Source organism: Panulirus ornatus, chromosome 2, assembly GCF_036320965.1.
Source record: "Panulirus ornatus isolate Po-2019 chromosome 2, ASM3632096v1, whole genome shotgun sequence".
NCBI lineage: Eukaryota > Metazoa > Arthropoda > Malacostraca > Decapoda > Palinuridae > Panulirus > Panulirus ornatus.
The window spans coordinates 96935148-96956923 of NC_092225.1; the positions used below are offsets into that span (position 1 = coordinate 96935148).

Here is a 21776-nt window from a genome sequence, read left to right on the forward strand (position 1 = left end):
TTAGCTAATCCAATCATCTATCCATACTTCTTCTAAGCCTCTTTCCGTACATGCAACTATCTATCAGTAGATTGATCATTACTCAGTCATTCCACAAGTCATTTCATTCCAGCAGCCACTGTGTGATTCCTGCTTGTGTGGAGAGAGAATATTAATACTTGTTGCCCTGTTTCTGAACCTAGTATACATGCATCATGTCTTTACTCCTGTGTGTTTATATATATATATATATATATATATATATATATATATATATATATATATATATATATATATATATATATATATCACCCAGCCTAAGCCAGCTACCCATTTATCGGCCAATCCCGGGAGAGGATGAACACCTAAGGTGGGTGTGGGCCGACTGTCGCGTTCAAGATTTAGAAAATTCTTATCGTTAAAGTGGGGACTGATGCCCCCATATACTATCTTCCTCCCCTTGTGTTCGAGAGCTCGTCTATGCATTTATTAGAATTTCATATCAATATTTTTGATTAAAAAGAACAGCTGTCCTCGGATGGCGAAGCTGTGGAAGTCTCTATCGTCTATTGTCTTTTTCTATAAGATGCCCAACAATAAGACACAGACTTACAGACATGTAAGGAGCTCTACTGTCTACTGTATTTCTACTTTTCCTTTGATCCTTGATGGATGCGATTAGGACATGCTTCTGTCCCGCGCGCCATGTCGCCGACTTGTTAAACAAAAGAGATGCGTGAGATCATTGATATACACTAATTCACTAATAATCATGAGAAATGGTAGTCTGATTAACAGACGTTAACAAAACACGGTCATAATCCCATTTTTACTTCACTTGACTCAAAGGAAAATCCTGGGCTGCCATGAGCTATTTAAACTAAGCGGGTGGGTGGAGTGTGGACGTCACGTGATGATGTTTTGGTGGTGGGCAGCCATCTTGCTGGAGGCAGTGTAGCTTCAGCCAGTGTGGACTATACACGCCGCCGCCTCTCTCCCGGCACACGTTGGCATTCTCGGTCGGATATTGATCTACCATCAATATGTCTCTGTTCGGATCACTTATGACGGGTTTTGACGAGGACAGCTTCTTCGGGTAAGTGATTGAAGATGTATTTGTTTTATGGATTTGCCGGGAGTGGCTCGGGGAAATAAATAAAAATGGTCAATAATTGCGTGGCTGGAGCGCCATGACCAGTTTCTGTGGCGGATGTTTGGAATTGTCTTTAAGAGGCTACTGATTCATTGTGATTGATATTGGACGAAGGACAAGGATGATATTGGCTTCCTTAGCCGTGTCAGTCATATGAGAGTTGCAGGATGATGCTGGAGGTAACAGTTGGGCAAATAATGGATAAATATGAGCTAGTTTGGTTTTCTCTGTATTGTCTGCTTATTAACAGAAGGAAACACGGAAATATACCTGGAATATATAGATATAACCTCATATTAAGATGATTTGTGGATGATTGTGTAGATATGCTGTAATTTGGGAAGTATATACTTGGCTCGGCTCGAGCGGCTCCAGAAATTTCCAGGAGGGTTGCATATCGTGGCCGGGGAAGGGAAGATGAAGTTGTGTGGCTTAAAATTGTATTTCACCACACAAAGGGCCAGTTGATAGGCTCAAGCACACAAAGACGGGTCACATTTAATTTGATATGGCTATCTAATCTCGGAAATGGTCTCATTATGGATATACAGAATGATATGCTTGGGTATTGAGCCAGAGGCAAGGACGAGTTGTGAAGGGAATAACCTTTTCTTTGTTCTGAATATAATGCTGGTCATTTGTTATTTCCAGTATGCACTTGTAGGTTACAGGGAAAGATTCAAGGCCATGACCAAGCAGGATGGGCTTTGAAATGCATAGAGGAAATGTCCTAATTAGATGATACTCACCAAATAGGAATATTCAGATATTTGTTGAAGAAAATTATTTATGACTAGTGTAACTTATATTAGCTATTCAATCTACCTTAATACCAATACTTGTATGTAGAATAACTTAACCATTTTTTTCTTTTAAATTCAGTAAATTTTCATCCAAAATTCAGGATGAGCTGCTTATAAGAATATTTTGATATTGTGATGCAGAAGGTTCCTGTCCTCTTTTTAGGGCTGTCCAAATGGCTTGGACAGTTGTATGCTTCAGTTATGGCTGTCTTAGATTTGATATTATTGTACAACACACGACCCCTCGTATGGGGTTGTAGGTTTAAGGTTGCATTTCACACCTGAGCCAAAAGATCTTGTACTCATTTTCATGGTGTAACCCTTTGCAGATGAACTATAATAACACTTCATATGCATTGTATGCTATAGATGTATATAGACATATATGACGTGTGGAAGTTTGATCAAATAAGAAATGACAGGGTAAGGGAGAGGTGCATTGATAAAGAAAGTGTGGTTAAGAGAACTGAAGAGAGTGTGCTGTAATGATTTGGATATATGGAGCAAATGTGTGAGAAGTTGACAAATATATATATATATATATATATATATATATATATATATATATATATATATATATATATATATATATATATATACATATATATACATATATATATATATATATATATATATATATATATATATATATATATATATATATATATTATCCCTGGGATAGGGAAGAAAGAATACTTCCCACGTATTCCCTGCATGTCGTAGAAGGCGACTAAAAGGGAAGGGAGCGGGGGGCTGGAAATCCTCCCCTCTGGTTTTTTTTTTTTAATTCTCCAAAAGAAGGAACACAGAAGGGGGCCAGGTGAGGATATTCCCTCAAAGGCCCAGTCCTCTGTTCTTAATGCTACCTCGCTATTGTGGGAAATGGCGAATAGTATGAATATAATAAATATATATATATATGTATATATATATATATATATATATATTTTTTTTTTTTTTTTTTTATACTTTGTCGCTGTCTCCCGCTTTTGCGAGGTAGCGCAAGGAAACAGACGAAAGAAATGCCCCCCCCCCCCCACATACATGTACATACACACGTCCACACACGCAAATATACATACCTACACAGCTTTCCATGGTTTACCCCAGACGCTTCACATGCCTTGATTCAATCCACTGACAGCACGTCAACCCCTGTATACCACATCGCTCCAATTCACTCTATTCCTTGCCCTCCTTTCACCCTCCTGCATGTTCAGGCCCCGATCACACAAAATCTTTTTCACTCCATCTTTCCACCTCCAATTTGGTCTCCCTCTTCTCCTCGTTCCCTCCACCTCCGACACATATATCCTCTTGGTCAATCTTTCCTCACTCATTCTCTCCATGTGCCCAAACCATTTCAAAACTCCCTCTTCTGCTCTCTCAACCACGCTCTTTTTATTTCCACACATCTCTCTTACCCTTACGTTACTTACTCGATCAAACCACCTCACACCACACATTGTCCTCAAACATCTCATTTCCAGCACATCCATCCTCCTGCGCACAACTCTATCCATAGCCCACGCCTCGCAACCATACAGCATTGTTGGAACCACTATTCCTTCAAACATACCCATTTTTGCTTTCCGAGATAATGTTCTCGACTTCCACACATTTTTCAAGGCTCCCAAAATTTTCGCCCCCTCCCCCACCCTATGATCCACTTCCGCTTCCATGGTTCCATCCGCTGACAGATCCACTCCCAGATATCTAAAACACTTCACTTCCTCCAGATATATATATATATATCTGTTTTAGATATCTGGGAGTGGATCTGGCAGCGGATGGAACCATGGAAGCGGAAGTGGATCATAGGGTGGGGGAGGGGGCGAAAATCCTGGGAGCCTTGAAGAGTGTGTGGAAGTCGAGAACATTATCTCGGAAAGCAAAAATGGGTATGTTTGAAGGAATAGTGGTTCCAACAATTTTGTATGGTTGCGAGGCGTGGGCTATGGATAGAGTTGTGCGCAGGAGGGTGGATGTGCTGGAAATGAGATGTTTGAGGACAATGTGTGGTGTGAGGTGGTTTGATCGAGTAAGTAACGTAAGGGTAAGAGAGATGTGTGGAAATAAAAAGAGCGTGGTTGAGAGAGCAGAAGAGGGTGTTTTGAAATGGTTTGGGCACATGGAGAGAATGAGTGAGGAAAGATTGACCAAGAGGATATATGTGTCGGAGGTGGAGGGAACGAGGAGAAGTGGGAGACCAAATTGGAGGTGGAAAGATGGAGTGAAAAAGATTTTGTGTGATTGGGGCCTGAACATGCAGGAGGGTGAAAGGAGGGCAAGGAATAGAGTGAATTGGATCGATGTGGTATACCGGGGTTGACGTGCTGTCAGTGGATGGAATCAGGGCATGTGAAGCGTCTGGGGTAAACCATGGAAAGCTGTGTAGGTATGTATATTTGCGTGTGTGGACGTATGTATATACATGTGTATGGGGGTGGGTTGGGCCATTTCTTTCGTCTGTTTCCTTGCGCTACCTCGCAAACGCGGGAGACAGCAACAAAGCAAATATATATATATATATATTTTTTTTTTTTTTTTTCATACTATTCGCTATTTCCCGCGATAGCGAGGTAGCGTTAAGAACAGAGGACTGGGCCTTTGAGGGAATATCCTCACCTGGCCCTCTTCTCTGTTCCTTCTTTTGGAAAAAAAAAAAAAAAAAAAAAAAAAAAAAAAAAAAAACGAGAGGGGAGGATTTCCAGCCCCCCGCTCCCTATATATATATATATATATATATATATATATATATATATATATATATATATATATATATATACATACATACATACATAATGTCGGAAGTGCAGGGAACGGGGAGAATTGGAAGATGGAAGGATGGATTGGAAAAGATTTTGAATGGTTGGGGCTTGAACATGCATTGGGGTTTAAGGTGTGCATGGGATAGTGTATTGAAGTGATGAAGTATACACAGGAGATATGCTGTCAGTGGACTGGACCAAGGCAAATTGAATGGTCAGGAGAAACTGTGTTAAGGTCTTTGTGGCCAGGTTTTGGATAGGGTGCTGTGGTTTCAGTGCTTTACACATGACATGGAGTAGATGTAAACAAATTAGCATATTTCTTTGTTTCTGGTGCTACCTTACTAATGCAGAAAATGGTGACAGTTATGAATAGATGTATGTATATTTTTATTGGAAAGGACCTCAGTTGAGTGTGTGATCAAGTACATTCCTATGAGTCTGTGGGGAAATGAAACACAGTAAGTTCCCAAGTGCACTTTCGTGTAATAATCACATCATCGGGGCAGATACTGACATATTTCTTTCTTGTATCTCCCTTCATGATTTGATTATTACTCAAAAGTACACTTGGGAACTTACCGTTTCATTTCCCCATGGACTCGTAGAAGTATATGTATGTATTGTATTATCTCTTATGTGTAATGAATTGGAGCCCTCCTATCCATAGTCCAGCTCTATGGATCTTTCCATGGTTTCCCCTGACCGTGCTTTTTATATCCTGATTCAGACGTTCTGTCTCATGCATACATAATGCCATCCATGAACAGGCACCAATCACTCAAAATCTTTCATTACATCCCCAACCTCCTTGGTTTGTCCAATCTTGTTCCCTCCACTTCCAATATGTATAGCCTCTTCTTCAGCCTCACCTCACTCATTCTTCCACAAACATACAATGTTATATCACTTCTTGACTCGTTGCCATGTCTGGTGGGAGTATTAGGGGAGCTCCATAGAAAGGATTTTTTTTGGACTGGAAAGTATGTAGGCTCCAGCTTATGTTTGGTAAATGCATCAAATAGCCCTTGTCCATTAGTTGAACCATGAAAGGCTGTGTAATTTGCAGTTGGCTGTGCTAACCAGTGCTCCTCCATGGAAGTCTTGCAGATTTTTCTTCTCGCTTCAAGTGGTTAGCCGTTGAAGAGCATACGTAAGTGGGGTACCACACTAGTTAAAGTCAAAGTTTACGTAGCTGGGGTACCCAGTGGCTGATTGTGTTCTTCATTGCTAGTGTGTTTAGAAAATATAGTGACAGTTGCAGAGTATGTTTTGGAGCATTGTTTCATTGAACAGCATTAGATAAGGCTGTAAGGTTTATGTATATCAGAATCAGTGGGATTAACTGATGTAAAGTAGGTAAAGCTCTTGTGAAATATGAACAGAACTTGTAAAACCTTACCTTGTAGTCAGAATTAAAGTTGAAATATGCTGTTATTTAAATCTCATGGGGATTGCTTAGCTTCTTAGGTGTAATTTTTGTTGACATCTGGTATCATGTTGGTAATGCCTATTCCTTAGTGTTACTAATATATTTCAGCTAGAATACTGAATGGCCGTTGAACATTTAGATAAATCGTGAGTGCTCCAGAGGTTAGGTTAAGTTTATGAAGGTTTTGTTTATTTTTTAGAAGTGTATTATCTACCATTGCATGAACATATCCCTGAGTTTCCCAGAACACTCATACTATTTTATTCGATATCATTGATTACGAAAGATGAGATCAATCATTCTTGTGCAGGTATGTCTGTTGTCGAAAGAAACTTTATAAAAGCTCCTGATACAAGTTGCCATTTCCTGAAGCTAGTTTTGGTGCAGATTTGAAATAAACATGTACCCTCAGTGATTTATCCAAGCTTCGAGTTGATTATTTTGGAACTGGGTACAAGGCTACGTAAGCACTTTTAAAAGATTACTGTTGTGTATGGATACCGAGTTAGTTTTTGTAGGTCAAGAAGAGGGCTCTGACTGTCAATAGAAGTACTCTCAACTAACTAAAAAGTTAAAATTTTGACATAGGTGAACTGATAATTGCTACGAAAAAATTTTGACATAGGTGAACTGATAATTGCTACGAAAAAAGTGCTGTCTTAAGTTTTTGTAATCCCATGAATAAAAAACTCATTTCTTGGTTTATATGTAAGGCACCAGACATCTAATCACACGAGTTGCTGAGCTGTTGCATAAACTGGCAGTGGCTCAAAACATCTCGGAAGCAAACTTTTTTCCATTATGGAGAGAAGCAGCCTTGTAGACCTAATGTTGCTTCCTATAGTTTTTGCTTGGAGACTTGCCACTCAAGAATTGACCGTTATGATACCTCCTTCCCTTGATCAACTAAGCTTTGGAATTCCCTTTTTCCCTTTATTTCCTTCTTCGAATGTGACTTGCCAGACATCTGTAAAACCACAATTAATTTATGCTCTTATCACTATATTTCTTCCACCTGAGATAGCCTTTAATTAGAGCAAGTTTTGCCCATGTAATGTTGGTCATCGTTAAAAAAAAAATTCTTCAACTGAAAAGTACGAAGTAAACGTGCAATTTAATTTGAAATGAACAACCAAATCAAGGAAGGTTTAAAGAAGAGTAGGAGGAGCCATCATCACAGTTCCTGGGTCACTAAATCATAGATGCCTAAGAGAACCTGGAAAATTAAGTAATGTAATCTTTGGAGAGGGGTTTGACAATTGAGATCTTATTAGAAATGGTGGTTAGGGGAATGACTTGTTACTAGGGCCACTGATTAGCAACTTTTTTGATTTATATAGCAGTATTTGAAAGAAGTAGGATGTAGAAGTTTAATACACTAGAGTGCTTGTACCCATATTTTTCCTTTTCTTCACATTTCCCTTATAAGAAAACTTGCAAATACTGTTTCATACATCTTGCATATTGAAGGGGTTCCCAATAAAGTTGACTTGTTTAAATCTGTTTCATTCTAACATTAAGGGACATACTTGCTCTTAGTTGCCAAATTCTTCTTTTGAATTGTCAAGACAGTAGAGTTAGTGGTAAAAGTCATTATATTTGTATGTAATCCCCCAGTCTTAAGTCAAAAATGCCCAGCATGTGACAAGAGTGACCCTGGTATAAGTAAGAAGTCTAAGCACTTATATGTATATGTACAGGTACTGTATATTAGCTTATTTCATCTTTTATTGTAGAAAATATTCCCGAGTTAGGTCACAAGGAATATTTTAGGCTTTTGACTTGGGTACTTGTGGTTAAGTTGAATTTGCTTACAGCTGTTTGTTTCATCATCCTTTTCATGAATCTAACTCCCTTGATTCTAGTTCCCCTGTAAGCCTTATTTATGCTGGTTTAAGGAGACTGATATATTTCTGCCCCCACAGAAGACCTCCAAAGACAATGGTACTTAGCTCTCTCTGCATATAAACTCCTTGGTATGGGCCTGTCTGTGAGGCTTTCAGATGAAGCATTTCACCTTTTATGTGTGGAACTTGGATGTTTTGTTTGCATGTTCTCATTTTCCTTCTTGATCAAGGTATTATCTTAGGCCTAGGCGTGTAAAAGATCCTGAATAGTATATAGATGTATGCTATGTCGATAAAATAGACTAATGGAGAAAAGTTTTCTTGAGTTTGGCTCGATTAGGTTGTAATATGAATATACTGTGCATATTTATGTACTTTGGGTAATTGACTTTGTGGTAAATTGTCCTAAAACCCTAAAAGATGAGGGTAATGGTATTTAATGACCCTCTGTTTGAAGAAAGTAAAATCAAAAGTATTTGTGAAGTTGATAGTAAAACTGGTAATGGTTATTTTCAGAATGGAGTATGAAAATCTAGTTGGTACTCCTTTCAAGGGACTTGCATTGTATTGTTATTTACTGGTTCTAATTGCCCCAAGTATTTTCAGTTTTAAAGTTTACAAATATGGCTGCATGAGTGTAGAACTCCCTCCTAATACTATACATATAGTGTTAGACCTTTTAATACTTGTCAGATCCTGAATTACATGATTACTGTGTGATCATTGGCAGCTTAAGGATGAGACGTGTGATATCTTTTTCTCAACTGGAAAGTGTAGGAACTTTTTACACCCTTCATACCATGTCTAACAACTTCTGCCTGCTTTCTTTGAAAGGCAGATTTTTCCACTTCCTGTAAAACTTGATGGTGTAATGTGTTCAAGAGAGATAGGTCTCATCCTGCTTGATGTGACTGTAATGAATAAGTTTAAAATGCTTAAGGCTACAGTAGCAAGCAAACACTTTTACATTATGGAAAATGAAAGATATGGGTTAATATTAGGATGGCCCTACCTTTAGTAAGCTCAAGAAAATGGGAGTTGAAAGTTTGTAGACCATTAAAACAAGGGAGGCAGAAACCTGAGAATTTTTCAAGCGTGTACTATTCATTGTATAATATTTTTGTGGTGAGTAAAATCTGCCATTTAGAAAATGTTCAAAGAACATCACATCCTGCAATAACCAGCGTTGTGTATTTAATTATTAGAAAGATCATGGTTGAGATGAAACTCTGAAAGAATTCTGAAAATAATGGATGAATATCTTCAAAGTTTATCTGATAACTGAGCCAGCTTACATTACGTACATAGGCCTGTGGGTTGTATCTTCAACAAGTGAGTCCCTGGGTCATGTAGTTTTTAAAGATGTTTGGAAAACTTTTTTAATGATTTTCTTAAACTAAAATCATTGAAGCTATACTCTGTCATTTGCAGTTAGATGTCCAGTGTAACATAATTTACATGGTGAGAATCCTAGAAAGAAGTTTACTCTGCAGAACAAACATGGAAGAATGTTTTTAAAATTAGGAGATGCCTCTATATCAAAACAGAAAATTATTTAAATATTTGGAACCCAAGACTGTTCAGATCTCTATTCATCATGCAGGTATTTGAAATGTGTACCATCCAGTTAGAGAGTACAAGATCATCCTGAACTACGAGGTCATAGTGAAAATGTATCTGCTATAGAACATACTTTACTAACTAAGTTTTGGGTTTACATAAGCCTACAGTCGTCATAAACTACGTGACTGTATAGAATAACCGAGCAGTTTGATCTACGACCAAGCAGTGTAGGTAGACAGGTTTCTGAAACTTGAAAGAAATATATAGAGTGAAACATTATGGTTAATAGTAAGATAGAGCTTTGTGCTAAGACATTTTTTTTTCATGTATGGTAATGACTCGAGAATTGTTCACACAAAGTCTTGGGGTATGTCTCGCTTAAGATATTTATAATTATGAACACTAATTTTTCTGGTATAGTTGGTATTTCTCATATAGGTAATTAAAAGCACATGGTCTTCTTTATATAGGTAAAAAGTAACTTCTTACAACTGCAATTTGTTGAAAGTTGAAAATTGTTCAAACTATTTTTGGTATTTCATTTGTTCACAGTTTACAAAATGATTTATAAGGTGTGAATTATGTGAACTTGTGATACGACTCTATACAGCATGTAACATTTGATATAAAGGTTCAGGCTTGATAGAAAAGTATGCTGGTGTTAAATTGATATAAGGAAACAGTTTATTCCGCTGAGTGAGGAAGTAAAAAGATAATCTGTGAATGAATATGGATATGCCGTCTTTAGAGATACATGTTTTGATGGATGGAAAAAGGGGTGAAGCATTTGCATGAAACTTATGGTGTGATATACACCTGGGAGTCTTGTACTTTTGCAGAGTAATCGATGCATTATGATAATCTTGTTGATGATTAATCGTAAGTAAGAACTAAGAATGAGGCTTTATGATTATATATTTTGTTCTGTGAAAACGCACTGGAAAGATCTAACACGAAAATTCCTTGCTTTAGACCATCTTTCAAGCCATTATCAAGGATGTATTTGTAGAGGATGGGATAATGTACATAAATCTTACTCCATTTGAGAAATTTGGAACTGTTGGTCTACCTTAGGTCAACAGTTCCATGCTTTTCGGTTGGATTGAGTTCTAGGTTTGTGAGGATTCTGCTCTCTTAAGACAGCACCCTTGATAGTGGTTTGAAATACAGTACAAGTATAAGCTTGGAATTTCTAGTGTTTATTTTTCCAGCAAATATTCTCCTATCAATGTTCCACTTATGTATGTGAATTATGACAAGAATTCTGAATTTCTTTGTATGTATTGTCGGCATTGATTTTTATATATATGCCATTGATAAGGGCTTCTCTGTCCTGTCTTCTTTTCGCTTATGCTTTTGAATTATGACAAGAACTTTGAATTTGAATGTATATATTGTATGCAGAAGAGGGTGTTTTGAAATGGTTTAAGCACATGGAGAGAACGAGTGAGGAAAGATTGACCAAGAGGATATATGTGTCGGAGGTGGAGGGAACGAGGAGAAGTGGGAGACCAAATTGGAGGTGGAAAAATGGAGTGAAAAAGATTTTGTGTGATCGGGGCCTGAACATTCAGGAGGGTGAAAGGAGGGCAAGGAATAGAGTGAATTGGATCGATGTGGTATACCGGGGTTGACGTGCTGTCAGTGGATTGAATCAGGGCATTTGAAGCGTCTGGGGTAAACCATGGAAAGTTGTGTGGGGCCTGGATGTGGAAAGGGAGCTGTGGTTTCGGGCATTATTGCATGACAGCTAGAGACTGAGTGTGAACGAATGGGGCCTTTGTTGTCTTTTCCTAGTGCTACCTCGCACACATGAGGGGGGAGGGGGATGGTATTCCATGTGTGGCGAGGTGGCGGTGGGAATGAATAAAGACAGACAGTGTGAATTGTGTGCATGGGTATATATGTATGTGTCTGTGTGTGTATATATATGTGTACATTGAGATGTATAGGTATGTATATTTGCGTGTGTGGACGTGTATGTATATACATTGTGTATGGGGGTGGGTTGGGCCATTTCTTTCGTCTGTTTCCTTGCGCTACCTTGCAAACGCGGGAGACAGCGACAAAGCAAAATAAATAAAGAAATATAAATAAAATATTGTATGCATTGTTAGTTGTGTACCTGCCATTTATTAACTTTTCTACCCACTCCACTTGGTTTGTGACCAAGTTTCCCAAGTGAGCAGTTGTTGTATTATACATTTGAATGCTGCAAACCATCCCCAATATAACCCTTATGGTTATGATTTTTTCTTTACATTTGGTTAAGTTTCAGCATTTGTGTAATGTTTTGATAATTAGTTAATTGTATCTTTGTCCAACGGCTTTTGTGGGTGGGAAAAAGTCATAGTTCCTTAAGCTTTATGCAGCTCTACCCAGTATTGTTCATGAAATTTCTTCGGTTTACTATATCTCATCCCAGCATGGGATAATTTTTTGTAAATGGATGAAAGCATTAGGAGGACAGACAGAATGAAGGATGGCAATGTGAGGAGGATGTGGGTTGTAAAGACCTTAAAAAGGTACATGGATGAAAGTCTTTTGGATGACATGGTCATGTGGTATATATAAAAGATGAAGTATTGGTTGAGGAGATGCTACATATATAATTGAAAGTCCAAGGAGGAGAGGTAGACCACGGAGAGATTAGGGATATTTCAGATGAAGATGCTAGAGGAGTGATTAGGGATCATATGCAGTGGAGGAATTTTGCGTGTAGAGGTCTTGCAAGAAAAGATGCTGGTCTCGTTTGATGAATGTGTGGAAATTGAAAATGTTAAAAGCATTTTTGTAAGTGTTATATTCCATGTTTCTCTTTAATACACTGGGTTTGGATTAAGGATGTGGCATGAGGAATCTTAGAGGCTGTATATACTTCTTGAACCACCCCATGGAATTGGGTTTGAGGTAATGATCACAGATCAGTAAAGGAATAGATCTTCATTTTTATCAGTGGCACAATTCAAGTGTCGGATATATGCTTCTGTAGGTTATTTTCCATCAGCAAACTGTGTGATTTCCATACAAACTGTGATGAAATCTGCCAAAGATGGTAAATAGTTGTATCCTCAGTTGCTATCAGTATCAGATATAAGAATTAGGTATAGAAAAGGAATGAGTGAATTTCTTTAGGGAATACATAGGTTTATTAAGAATGGGGACATTGGATTTGCATGGTTGTTATATTATGGGATCAGTATGCTTTGAAATGAAAAATATCCAGCATCCAGTATTGTCAAGTGTTTCCTTGGCATAGATTTTCTGGGCCAGCATACCTTGAACACATGTATGGCCTTTGGAAGGTTTATGTTGATAACATGACATTGTAACATTTATCTTTGTTGACTTTTGGTCTTTGTTTATAGCAAAGATGGATTTAGGTTAACAGAACACTGATTGCTATCACTATCTTGGTATTTTGCTTATCTCATGATAGTTGTCTGTATATGTACCTTCATCTTTTTATGGTGGGCCAATGGAGTTTGTAGTCATTGATTTGCATTTTCCATATAGATACATTTCGTTTTTTTCATATTTCACTGATGAATCTCTCTCTTCCTCTTTTTTCTGTCTTGTGACATTTTCAGTTTATGGTTTCTTTTTTTGTCAGTTCATTTGACAAGTTTTCTGTGCTTGAGAGCTGTGGCTTTTTTAGGTGTGCATTTTGTTTTTAGCTTATTGTTCTCCTGTCCACCTTTTGCATGTTCTTTTCTCTGACATGTGTCTGCTGCATATTTTGATTGTTGTTAAGCATTTTCTTAACCTTTAACATGAGATGAAAATGATGGGTATAGTCCAAGACTCTTCCACTTTCAGCTTGAACAAAGTTGTACTTTATATATGATTACAGATATGATGAATTAGGAAATATGCTTCTTGCTTGCATTGAATTGGTAAAAATAAATTTGCAAGTGTGTTGCTAAAGATGATAACTAGATCTTGTTGACTAACAATAGAACCAATAAGAAAGACTGATTTTGGATTCAGTCCTCTTAGAGATTCCACCTGAGAGATGGGGCAAATTGTATAGAACAATTCCTGTGACAAGATTTTTTTCTTATACTTAGTCGCTGTCTCCCGCGTCAGTGAGGTAGCGCAAGGAAATGGACGAAAGAATGGCCCAACCCACCCACATACATATGTATATACATAAACGCCCACACATGCACATGTACATACCTATACATTTCAACATATACATACACACATATACATACATACACATGTACATATTCATAATTGCTGCCTTTATCCATTCCCGTCGCCTAACATGGCACCACCCTCTCCCCCGCGCGAGCATGAGGTAGCGCTAGGAAAAGACAACAAAGGCCACATTCGTTCAAACTCGGTCTCTGTCATATGTAATGCACCGAAACCACAGCTCCCTTTCCACATCCAGGCCCCACAAAACTCTCCCCAGATGCTTCACATTACCTGGTTCAGTCCATTGACAGCACGTTGACCCTGGTATACCACATCATTCCAGTTCACTCTATTCCTTGCACACCTTTCACCTTCCTTATGTTCAGGCCATGATTGCTCAAAATCTTTTTCACTCCATCCTTCCATCTCCAATTTGGTCTCCCACTTCTCATCGTTCTCTCTATCTTTGATACATATATCCTCTTTGTCAATCTTTCCTCTCTCATTCTCTCTGTGACCAAACCATTTCGATACAGCTTCTGCTCTCTCAACATCAGCATTTAGGGTTTAAGCTTGTTTATGTAATTGCATGGTGTCATAAAAGAAAATGAATTGGGCCAATTAGTGATCTTGCCGAAGAAACTTCTTTACATGTGTATTTTGAGTCCAGCCCAGTCACCTGATTTTAATGACTGCTTGATTTTCCAGTTTGCAGCTACCTAAATCCTGATCTGTAAATTGTGATGTGAGACAGTGTAAGGGACCAGGCTCTCGAAATCGACATATAGAGGAATTGCCTTCCATTTGTAAAGCTGTATTGTCTTCGAGTTGTGCAAGTAGTTTGATTTTGTCGTCAGTTTGGTGGTTTCTTTATATTTTCAAAATTCCTGAAGATATGTGATGTTAGAGCCACTGTTGTATATATTTTTTTAAGATGCTTTGCTCACATCATTATGTAGAATGGCTCTGTGAAGAGTTTTTAAGCTCATGAGTGATAACTGATTCAAAACTCTTGGAAGAATGTGGAGGCCACCAGTATCAGTTCCCTGTTTAGATTTATCAGAGCGAGTGCTGTGAATCTGGTTTTGGAACAGAATACATTGGTATAGTGTCAGCGACTTTCCAAATGGAAGTAAAGGTGAAGTTTGAAATTTAGAACATACTTAACTTTTCTGTGGAAGAGTTTAGTTAGATCATGTCTTGAATTTTTTATGAGGTCGCTAAAGACATGATTTACACTGCTTTTTTAGCAGTGAATCTCTGATTTTATTGCTGTTACTTAGGAGGTTGTTGCATGAGGTTGATCTGGCTAGACTTTCTTGACGTAGCAAAAGCAGTATTTGGGGGTTTTCTTTCTCTAGAACTGCTCCTCCTTTTGTGTGCATTGGATTACCGAGATATGTATAGTACCAGACAGTCATCTACCCTTAGGAGGGTACTATAGTATGGCATTTTTCTTATGTGCATGCTGACTACCACATTGCAGCATCTCCCTTGACTACCACAATGTAGCATCTCCCCTGACTACCACAATGTAGCATCTCCCCTGACTACCACATTGCAGCATCTTTCACAACTGTACCAAATAGGAGCATATCCTCCTGATTGTATGATAGTGCAGTATATCCCTAGACAATCATACTGCAGTGCCTCTCCTGACTGTATCATGCTGCAGCACTTCACCTTACTGTATCATGCTGCATCATCTTCCATGTCCATACTGCAGCACTTCCCCTCACTGTACCATACTGCTGCATCTGCCATGACTGTACCATACTGCAGTATATTTCCAGATTGTACCATACTGCAGCACCTCTTCTGTACCATACTGCTGCATCATGACTCTGCCATACTGCAGTATGTTCCCAGACTGTACCATCCTCCAGTGTATTCCCAGACTGTACCATACTTTCGCATCTCCCCTGACTGTGCCACGCTGCACCATATCCCTTGAGTGTGCCACACTGCAGCATGTCCCCTGACTGTACCTCACTGCAGCATCTTTCCTAATGCTATCTGAGGATAATGCATGCAGCATATGTTCCTGGCTGGTGCAGTGTCTCTGGCCGCACGTTCCACCATTCAAGTTGTCAGGCATATCATTGTCATGTGGTCACCCGTCTGCAGTCTCTCTCTCTCTCTCTCTCTCTCTCTCTCTCTCTCTCTCTCTCTCTCTCTCTCTCTCTCTCTCTCTCTCTCTCTCTCTCTCTCTCTCTCTCTCTCTCTCTCTCCATTCTTTATCCTCCATCGTTTATTGAATCATTTATTTCCAATGTTTTTTTTTTCTTCTGTTAGTGTGACAGCGTTTTAGAAGGCTTTAATGTGTTAGAACACAACAGCGGAATCTGCTGTCGGGAATGAGGTCATGTGACTTAGCGACGTCCCCGTGCGTCACACCATATGGGAAAATATGGACTGGGAAATAATTTCTGGTGTGTGGTGAAGTTACACAGCTCGGGAAAAGCCGGCTTGCTTGTTGCTGCACGCTGCGGTCACAACACTATATAGAGAGGTTTAAGCTAGCGGAAAGCTGGAGGGGGTTGTGCCCATTGTTATTGTTGTCCGCTCAACTGTGTGTGCTGTAGAAACAATGGGCTTGTGTATATATGTGTGTACGTAAATCTGCTTTTATTTTCTCTCCTGGAAATGATTAAGTCTCTTGAATGCGATGCTTACGACACTTGGTTTTGGAAGATTGCCTGGCTTTTGACCTGACCCTCTAGTCAGGCCAAAGACCGGGCTCTCATACTCTACCATAGTGCCCGAGGATCGTTCCGTTATGTTAAAGGATTGTGTCGTCTTGCTCTAGGGTCGTTCCGTCGTTTTCAAGGGTTGCACCGTCTTGCTCACCGCGTGAAATGTTGCTGTGAGTTAGGGGTTAACCTCATACAAAACATTCTAGTTTGTGAACAGAGCCACATATGGGCAGCATGGTGCGACTGGTGTAGAAACAGATACACAGGGATGAGCTAATGGGTAGGATATGGTTCCGGCGTAGGCCAGCATGTCATTAGAATGGGCTAGTGAACGGATGACAACGTCCTCGCGAAAGGTATGCCAGTGAATAGGTGATTATGTCTAGGCCGGCATGCCTGCATTGCACGGTAGTTGGTACTTACCGTCCCTACGACGGTCTTTAACGAATCGATGCCTTCTGTATTCTAGCCATTTTATACGTGGCATGAAGGCTAGGGATAGGTATCCTCCCCAGTGTATGCGTGGAATGTATGGGGGTAGATACTTTCTCCTGTTGGGCCTGCAGTTTGACGTAAGCTAGTGGGTGGATATCTTGCACGCCGTGGCCTGCATTATAAGTTGGTGGTGGGGAGGTTCCATCTGACTGTGGCCTACTGTATAAGGGGATAGATTCCCTCCTGATTGTGGCTTACATTATGGCTAGTGTTAGTTATAAATACCATCCTGACTGTGCCTTGCAGTATGGGCTAGTGGCGGATAGATGCCATCCTGTCTGAGGCTTGCTGTATGGGCTTGTGGTGGATAGATACCATCCTGATTGTAGCCTTTATTGTAGGCATGCTGTGGATAGAAACCATCCTGATTGTGGCCTGAAGGATTGGCTGGGGGTGGATGAATATGATCCAGACTTTTGGCTTGCCTTTGCGCGTGTGTTGTGGGGGACGCAGTCAGCTAAGCTTCTTCCTAAGCCAGTTGGTATAAAGCTTAACCTCGAGTATGACAGTACGATCCTTGAGGATGACGGTACGACCTTCTGACATGAACCTAGGGTATGATGCCCTGTTCTTTGCCTTGAGGCAGGAGTCAGGTAGCCAGGCACTTATACGTATCTAAGGGTTGGTTACCATCGTGTTCAGTGGTCTGTAATATGTTTTTTTTTTTTTTTGACATGTTCGTTTTCGTCTATTGTTTATAATGGCATTGTATCTTCGCTATTGTTAGCAGGAGGATATTAGGTTATTTGAAAGCGTCGCTGAAATTAGAAGTTCTCGAACATTCATTCTACTGACGTAACATTACAGGATATCCCCCAGTTTCCCCTCTTTGTGTGTGTTTTAAATAATGGCTCTATTACTACATACTGACTGGTTGCTTTGGAAATTAGAATTGCCGTTTTTCTCCGCTCGGATGTATTTGTAGCTTGCGTTATATTCCACTCGTTTGCTTAAGGACGTATTGACTTGGCGTGGTTTTTAATGTGGAATTGTCGCTGGCCTTGGTTTGTCTGTATCGTTTTTCCTGATCGAGTTCGTTGATTATATTGATGGATAAGCTCGAATATGAAACCTAAAGGGATTTTCCTCTGTGCTGTGTGTTTTTTTTGTTTTTATTTCTCTAATGTAGGATTCCAATTGGGTAGTTCTGTTTATTTACATTCTGTGGCCGTTGTTGTAACGGCTTGAAATGATTATTGGTACGATATTTTTTTCCCCAATTTTCCCCTCAGTAGAGACCCCTGGTCTGATTGGTCGTTTGTGTCCTGTTGCCATGTTACTGCTGCTGTGCCAAGTTGAGGAAGTTGGTCTTGGTTTTCATCGTACGGCTGGATGGCGGGATTCTTCTTCGCGTGTGTGCAGTGTGCTTGAGTACGACGCTACGCCCCCCCCCTTCCCCCCCCCACGCACACACGACGTTAAACGCCCTCCGTGCGCGACGTTACGACACTTGAACGCGACGCTACGGCCATGATGGCATGTGAGCTTTGAGTCGTCCCGTCGTGCCTGAGGACCGTGCGCCGTCGTGCCAAGGGGTCGTACTCTTCGTGGCGCTAAAGCGGAGGTTCGGGGTGTTAATGTGAATTATTTCTTAAGTGTTGTAAGCATCGTGAAGACAAGGCAAGACGGGTTCACAGGTGATGCCGCCGTGCCTTTGCCGTGAGTGGAGAGAGAGAGAGAGAGAGAGAGAGAGAGAGAGAGAGAGAGAGAGAGAGAGAGAGAGAGAGAAGATGCGAGCGTCGCCGGCTCGTCTTTTACCACGGGAATCTCTCTCTCTCTCTCTCTCTCTCTCTCTCTCTCTCTCTCTCTCTCTCTCTCTCTCTCTCTCTCTCTCTCTCTCTCACAGTGGCCGGGAGCTTTCACCGGTGGAAGATATTGGACGTTGCGAGAGGGACCCACCAATTATCGTGGCCGGCCTGGGACATAAAAGGGTTGAGCGGTCCGTCGTTCGTTCCGGTGCGTCTCGTGCCTTTTGTGATTGCTCGTTCTCGAGCGTCTCGTGTCTCCAAGGTAGCTCGTTCTCGAGCGTCTCGTGTCTTCAAGATAGCTCGTTCTCGAGCGTCTCGTGTCTCCAAGATAGCTCGTTCTCGAGCGTTTCGTGTCTCCAAGATAGCTCGTTCTCGAGCGTCTCGTGTCTCCAAGGTAGCTCGTTCTCGAGCGTCTCGTGTCTCCAAGGTAGCTCGTTCTCGAGCGTCTCGTGTCTCCAAGGTAGCTCGTTCTCGGGCGTCTCGTGTCTCCAAGGTAGCTCGTTCTCGAGCGTCTCGTGTCTCCAAGGTAGCTCGTTCTCGAGCGTCTCGTGTCTCCAAGGTAGCTCGTTCTCGAGCGTCTCGTGTCTCCAAGGTAGCTCGTTCTCGAGCGTCTCGTGTCTCCAAGGTAGCTCGTTCCCGAGCTTCTCGTATCTCCAACGTAGCTCATTCTCGAGCGTCTCGTATCTCTTGAGCTGATCTCTCTTCGAGGGCCTAGTATCGATATCTCTCTGGGCTTCTCGCTCTCGAACTTCTCGTCCCTCCCTAGGGTGCGCGTTCTCGAGCGTCTCGTGTATCTGTCTCCTGGGTAACCTCCCTTGAGCGCTCCGTACCTCCCGATGTCCTGGATTGCCTGCGCTCCTCCGGGAGCTTATTTCTTGACGCGGCTTTGATCGTAAAGATTCTCATTCTTGTCGAGGCTAGCGATGATGTACGGGGGGAGGTGGGGGATGGCGTTTATGTCTCGTTACTCCCTCTTTTCCTCGATTTTGTGATTGTGATTTAATTTAATAAGATAGGCGCTTTCGTTGAGCCAGGCGCTAGAGGCCGTCTGGATTTTATACGTTAGGAAAGACCGAATGGTAACTCAGTGGTGCGCTTTTGTTTAGTCAGTAGAGGCACTCTGGATCTTTTATGTTGGTAAACTAGACCGAATTTGTAACTCTGTGATGCGCTCTTGTTTCACTTGCGATAGACGTTGCTGTTGATGCATATCCCGAGAACGGTTCTTGTGGTGCGATGTTACAGCTGGTAACTGACGTAGGATTTGCGTTAGTTACGTTCTCAAGGGTCGTTAGATGTTTTAAGGATCGCACCGTCCGGCTCAGGGTATTAAAGGTAGGATTACGTGTTGACCCAGCGAACTGCTTAACAAGAATCGCAAGTGCTCGCAGGTTGTACGCAACTGATAGTTGTTGTTTTTTTCTTCGTACTATAACTATTCCTGTTTTAGTTGATTAAACTGTGGTCCACAGAACAAAAAAAAAATATATATATATGAAAATTTCAATGAATAAATTTAACCATCAGTACTGTTTTTGGGTAAGGGGTCGGATGGTGTTATATTTGCTCTTTGTTGTGATTTTCAGACGCGATACGGTATTGTGCATATGGTGAAGGTGGCTCCACAAACACAGCGGGTGTCTCTTGAGTGGTCCACACACACACACACACACACACACACACACACATATATAAAGGTTCATAATAACCCCTGCTGTACATGGTGTATGCCTTACCTTTCAGCCCACCTACCGTCCTTGTTTATCTCTCTCTCTCTCTCTCTCTCTCTCTCTCTCTCTCTCTCTCTCTCTCTCTCTCTCTCTCTCTGTGGCTTTAATACTGCACTCGTCCCCGCCTCTTCTGTCTCTGGGATTACACTACCTCCATCTCTCTTTGGCCGGGTGGTGCAGCGCTGCTGTATATCTCTTTCCCCTCCCCTCCCCCCCTCCTCTCTCTCTCTCTCTCTCTCTCTCTCTCTCTCTCTCTCTCTCTCTCTCTCTCTCTCTCTCTCTCATTCTGCCCCTTTTGTTGGACGAGAGGTTACATTTCTGAGGCCCCCCCCCCCCCTCTCTCTCCGCACAAGAATCTTTCTCATCGCCATTTTTTTTTTTTTTTTTTGGTTAGATGTCGCACCGCACACTTAACCATGCCTAGTCATCATTCCCATGGTGATCATCACACCCTCTGCTCGTAAACTCGTCCTCTTTTATCTTATCGGTTTACCTTGGCTGATTTTAAGCTGTACCCTCCAGCGTTTTTTCTTTTTTTTTTTCCTGTTTTCCCAACTTTCGCTCGATCACATCTCTTCCAAGCCGAGCCCTCCCGGCCTCGCTCGCTCTCTAGCGAAACCATTCCAGTGTCTTCAGCTTCTGAAAACCCCGTCGCTCAACAACCAAGAAAGACGTTCGTAGCTTTATTTAACAGCCATCTGGACCCCCGTTCTCCTTTGCAAACCTTGAAAACCCCCCACCTGACGTGGCTGTAGTGTTACACCATCGTGCTCCCATGCATGGCTCGTGTGACTTCACATCTTTTGAACATGTAAAGCAAGACCTGTATTTTGTAACATTTTCAAGCTTTTCAGGTGAGGGAAACGGTGAATGAACTGGTGTATTATGTTGTAACGGCGTATGTACAGTTGACACCGAGTTGGTTGGTTCACGTGGTTGTAGACGAGGGTATCAGTGTGTATTGGTTGGTGCCTGCACGTGATGGTGCAGTAGGTAATATGACCATGTCCGGGTTCTAGGTGAGAGTGCGGAGGGAGGACTTTCATTTGACACAAGACCTGATGGTCTGTGACGAGGTTATCAGCTGGAGGACGGTATATGGGAAGGACAAGACGGCACAAGGCCTGATGGTCTTTGACGAGGTTATCAGCCGGAGGACGGTATATGGGAAGGACAGACGGCACAAGACCAGATGGTCTATGACGAGGTTATCTGCTGGAGGATGGTATGTGGGAAGAACAGATGACATAAGACCTGATGGTCTTTGACGAGGTTGTCTGCTGGTGGACGGTATATGGGAAGGACAGACGGCACAAGGCTTGATGGTCTATGACGAGGTTATCTGCCGGAAGTCGGTATATGGGAAGGACAGACGGCACAAGACTTGATGGTCTGTGACGAGGTTATCAGCCG

General features: G+C 41.2%; 1 protein-coding gene across 6 annotated transcripts in view; it reads left to right on the forward strand.

The window, feature by feature from the left end:
* The first annotated feature begins 916 nt into the window (after positions 1-916).
* The window catches only part of LOC139758701 (myeloid leukemia factor 2-like), a 196247-nt gene continuing 175387 nt past the window's right edge, over positions 917-21776 (forward strand). For all 6 annotated transcript variants that reach the window (XM_071680402.1, XM_071680411.1, XM_071680353.1 and 3 more), the window contains exon 1: positions 917-1075. In XM_071680402.1, coding sequence (XP_071536503.1) covers positions 1023-1075 — 53 coding nt within the window. In that variant the 5' untranslated portion in view covers positions 917-1022. The remainder of the gene's footprint in view (positions 1076-21776) is intronic.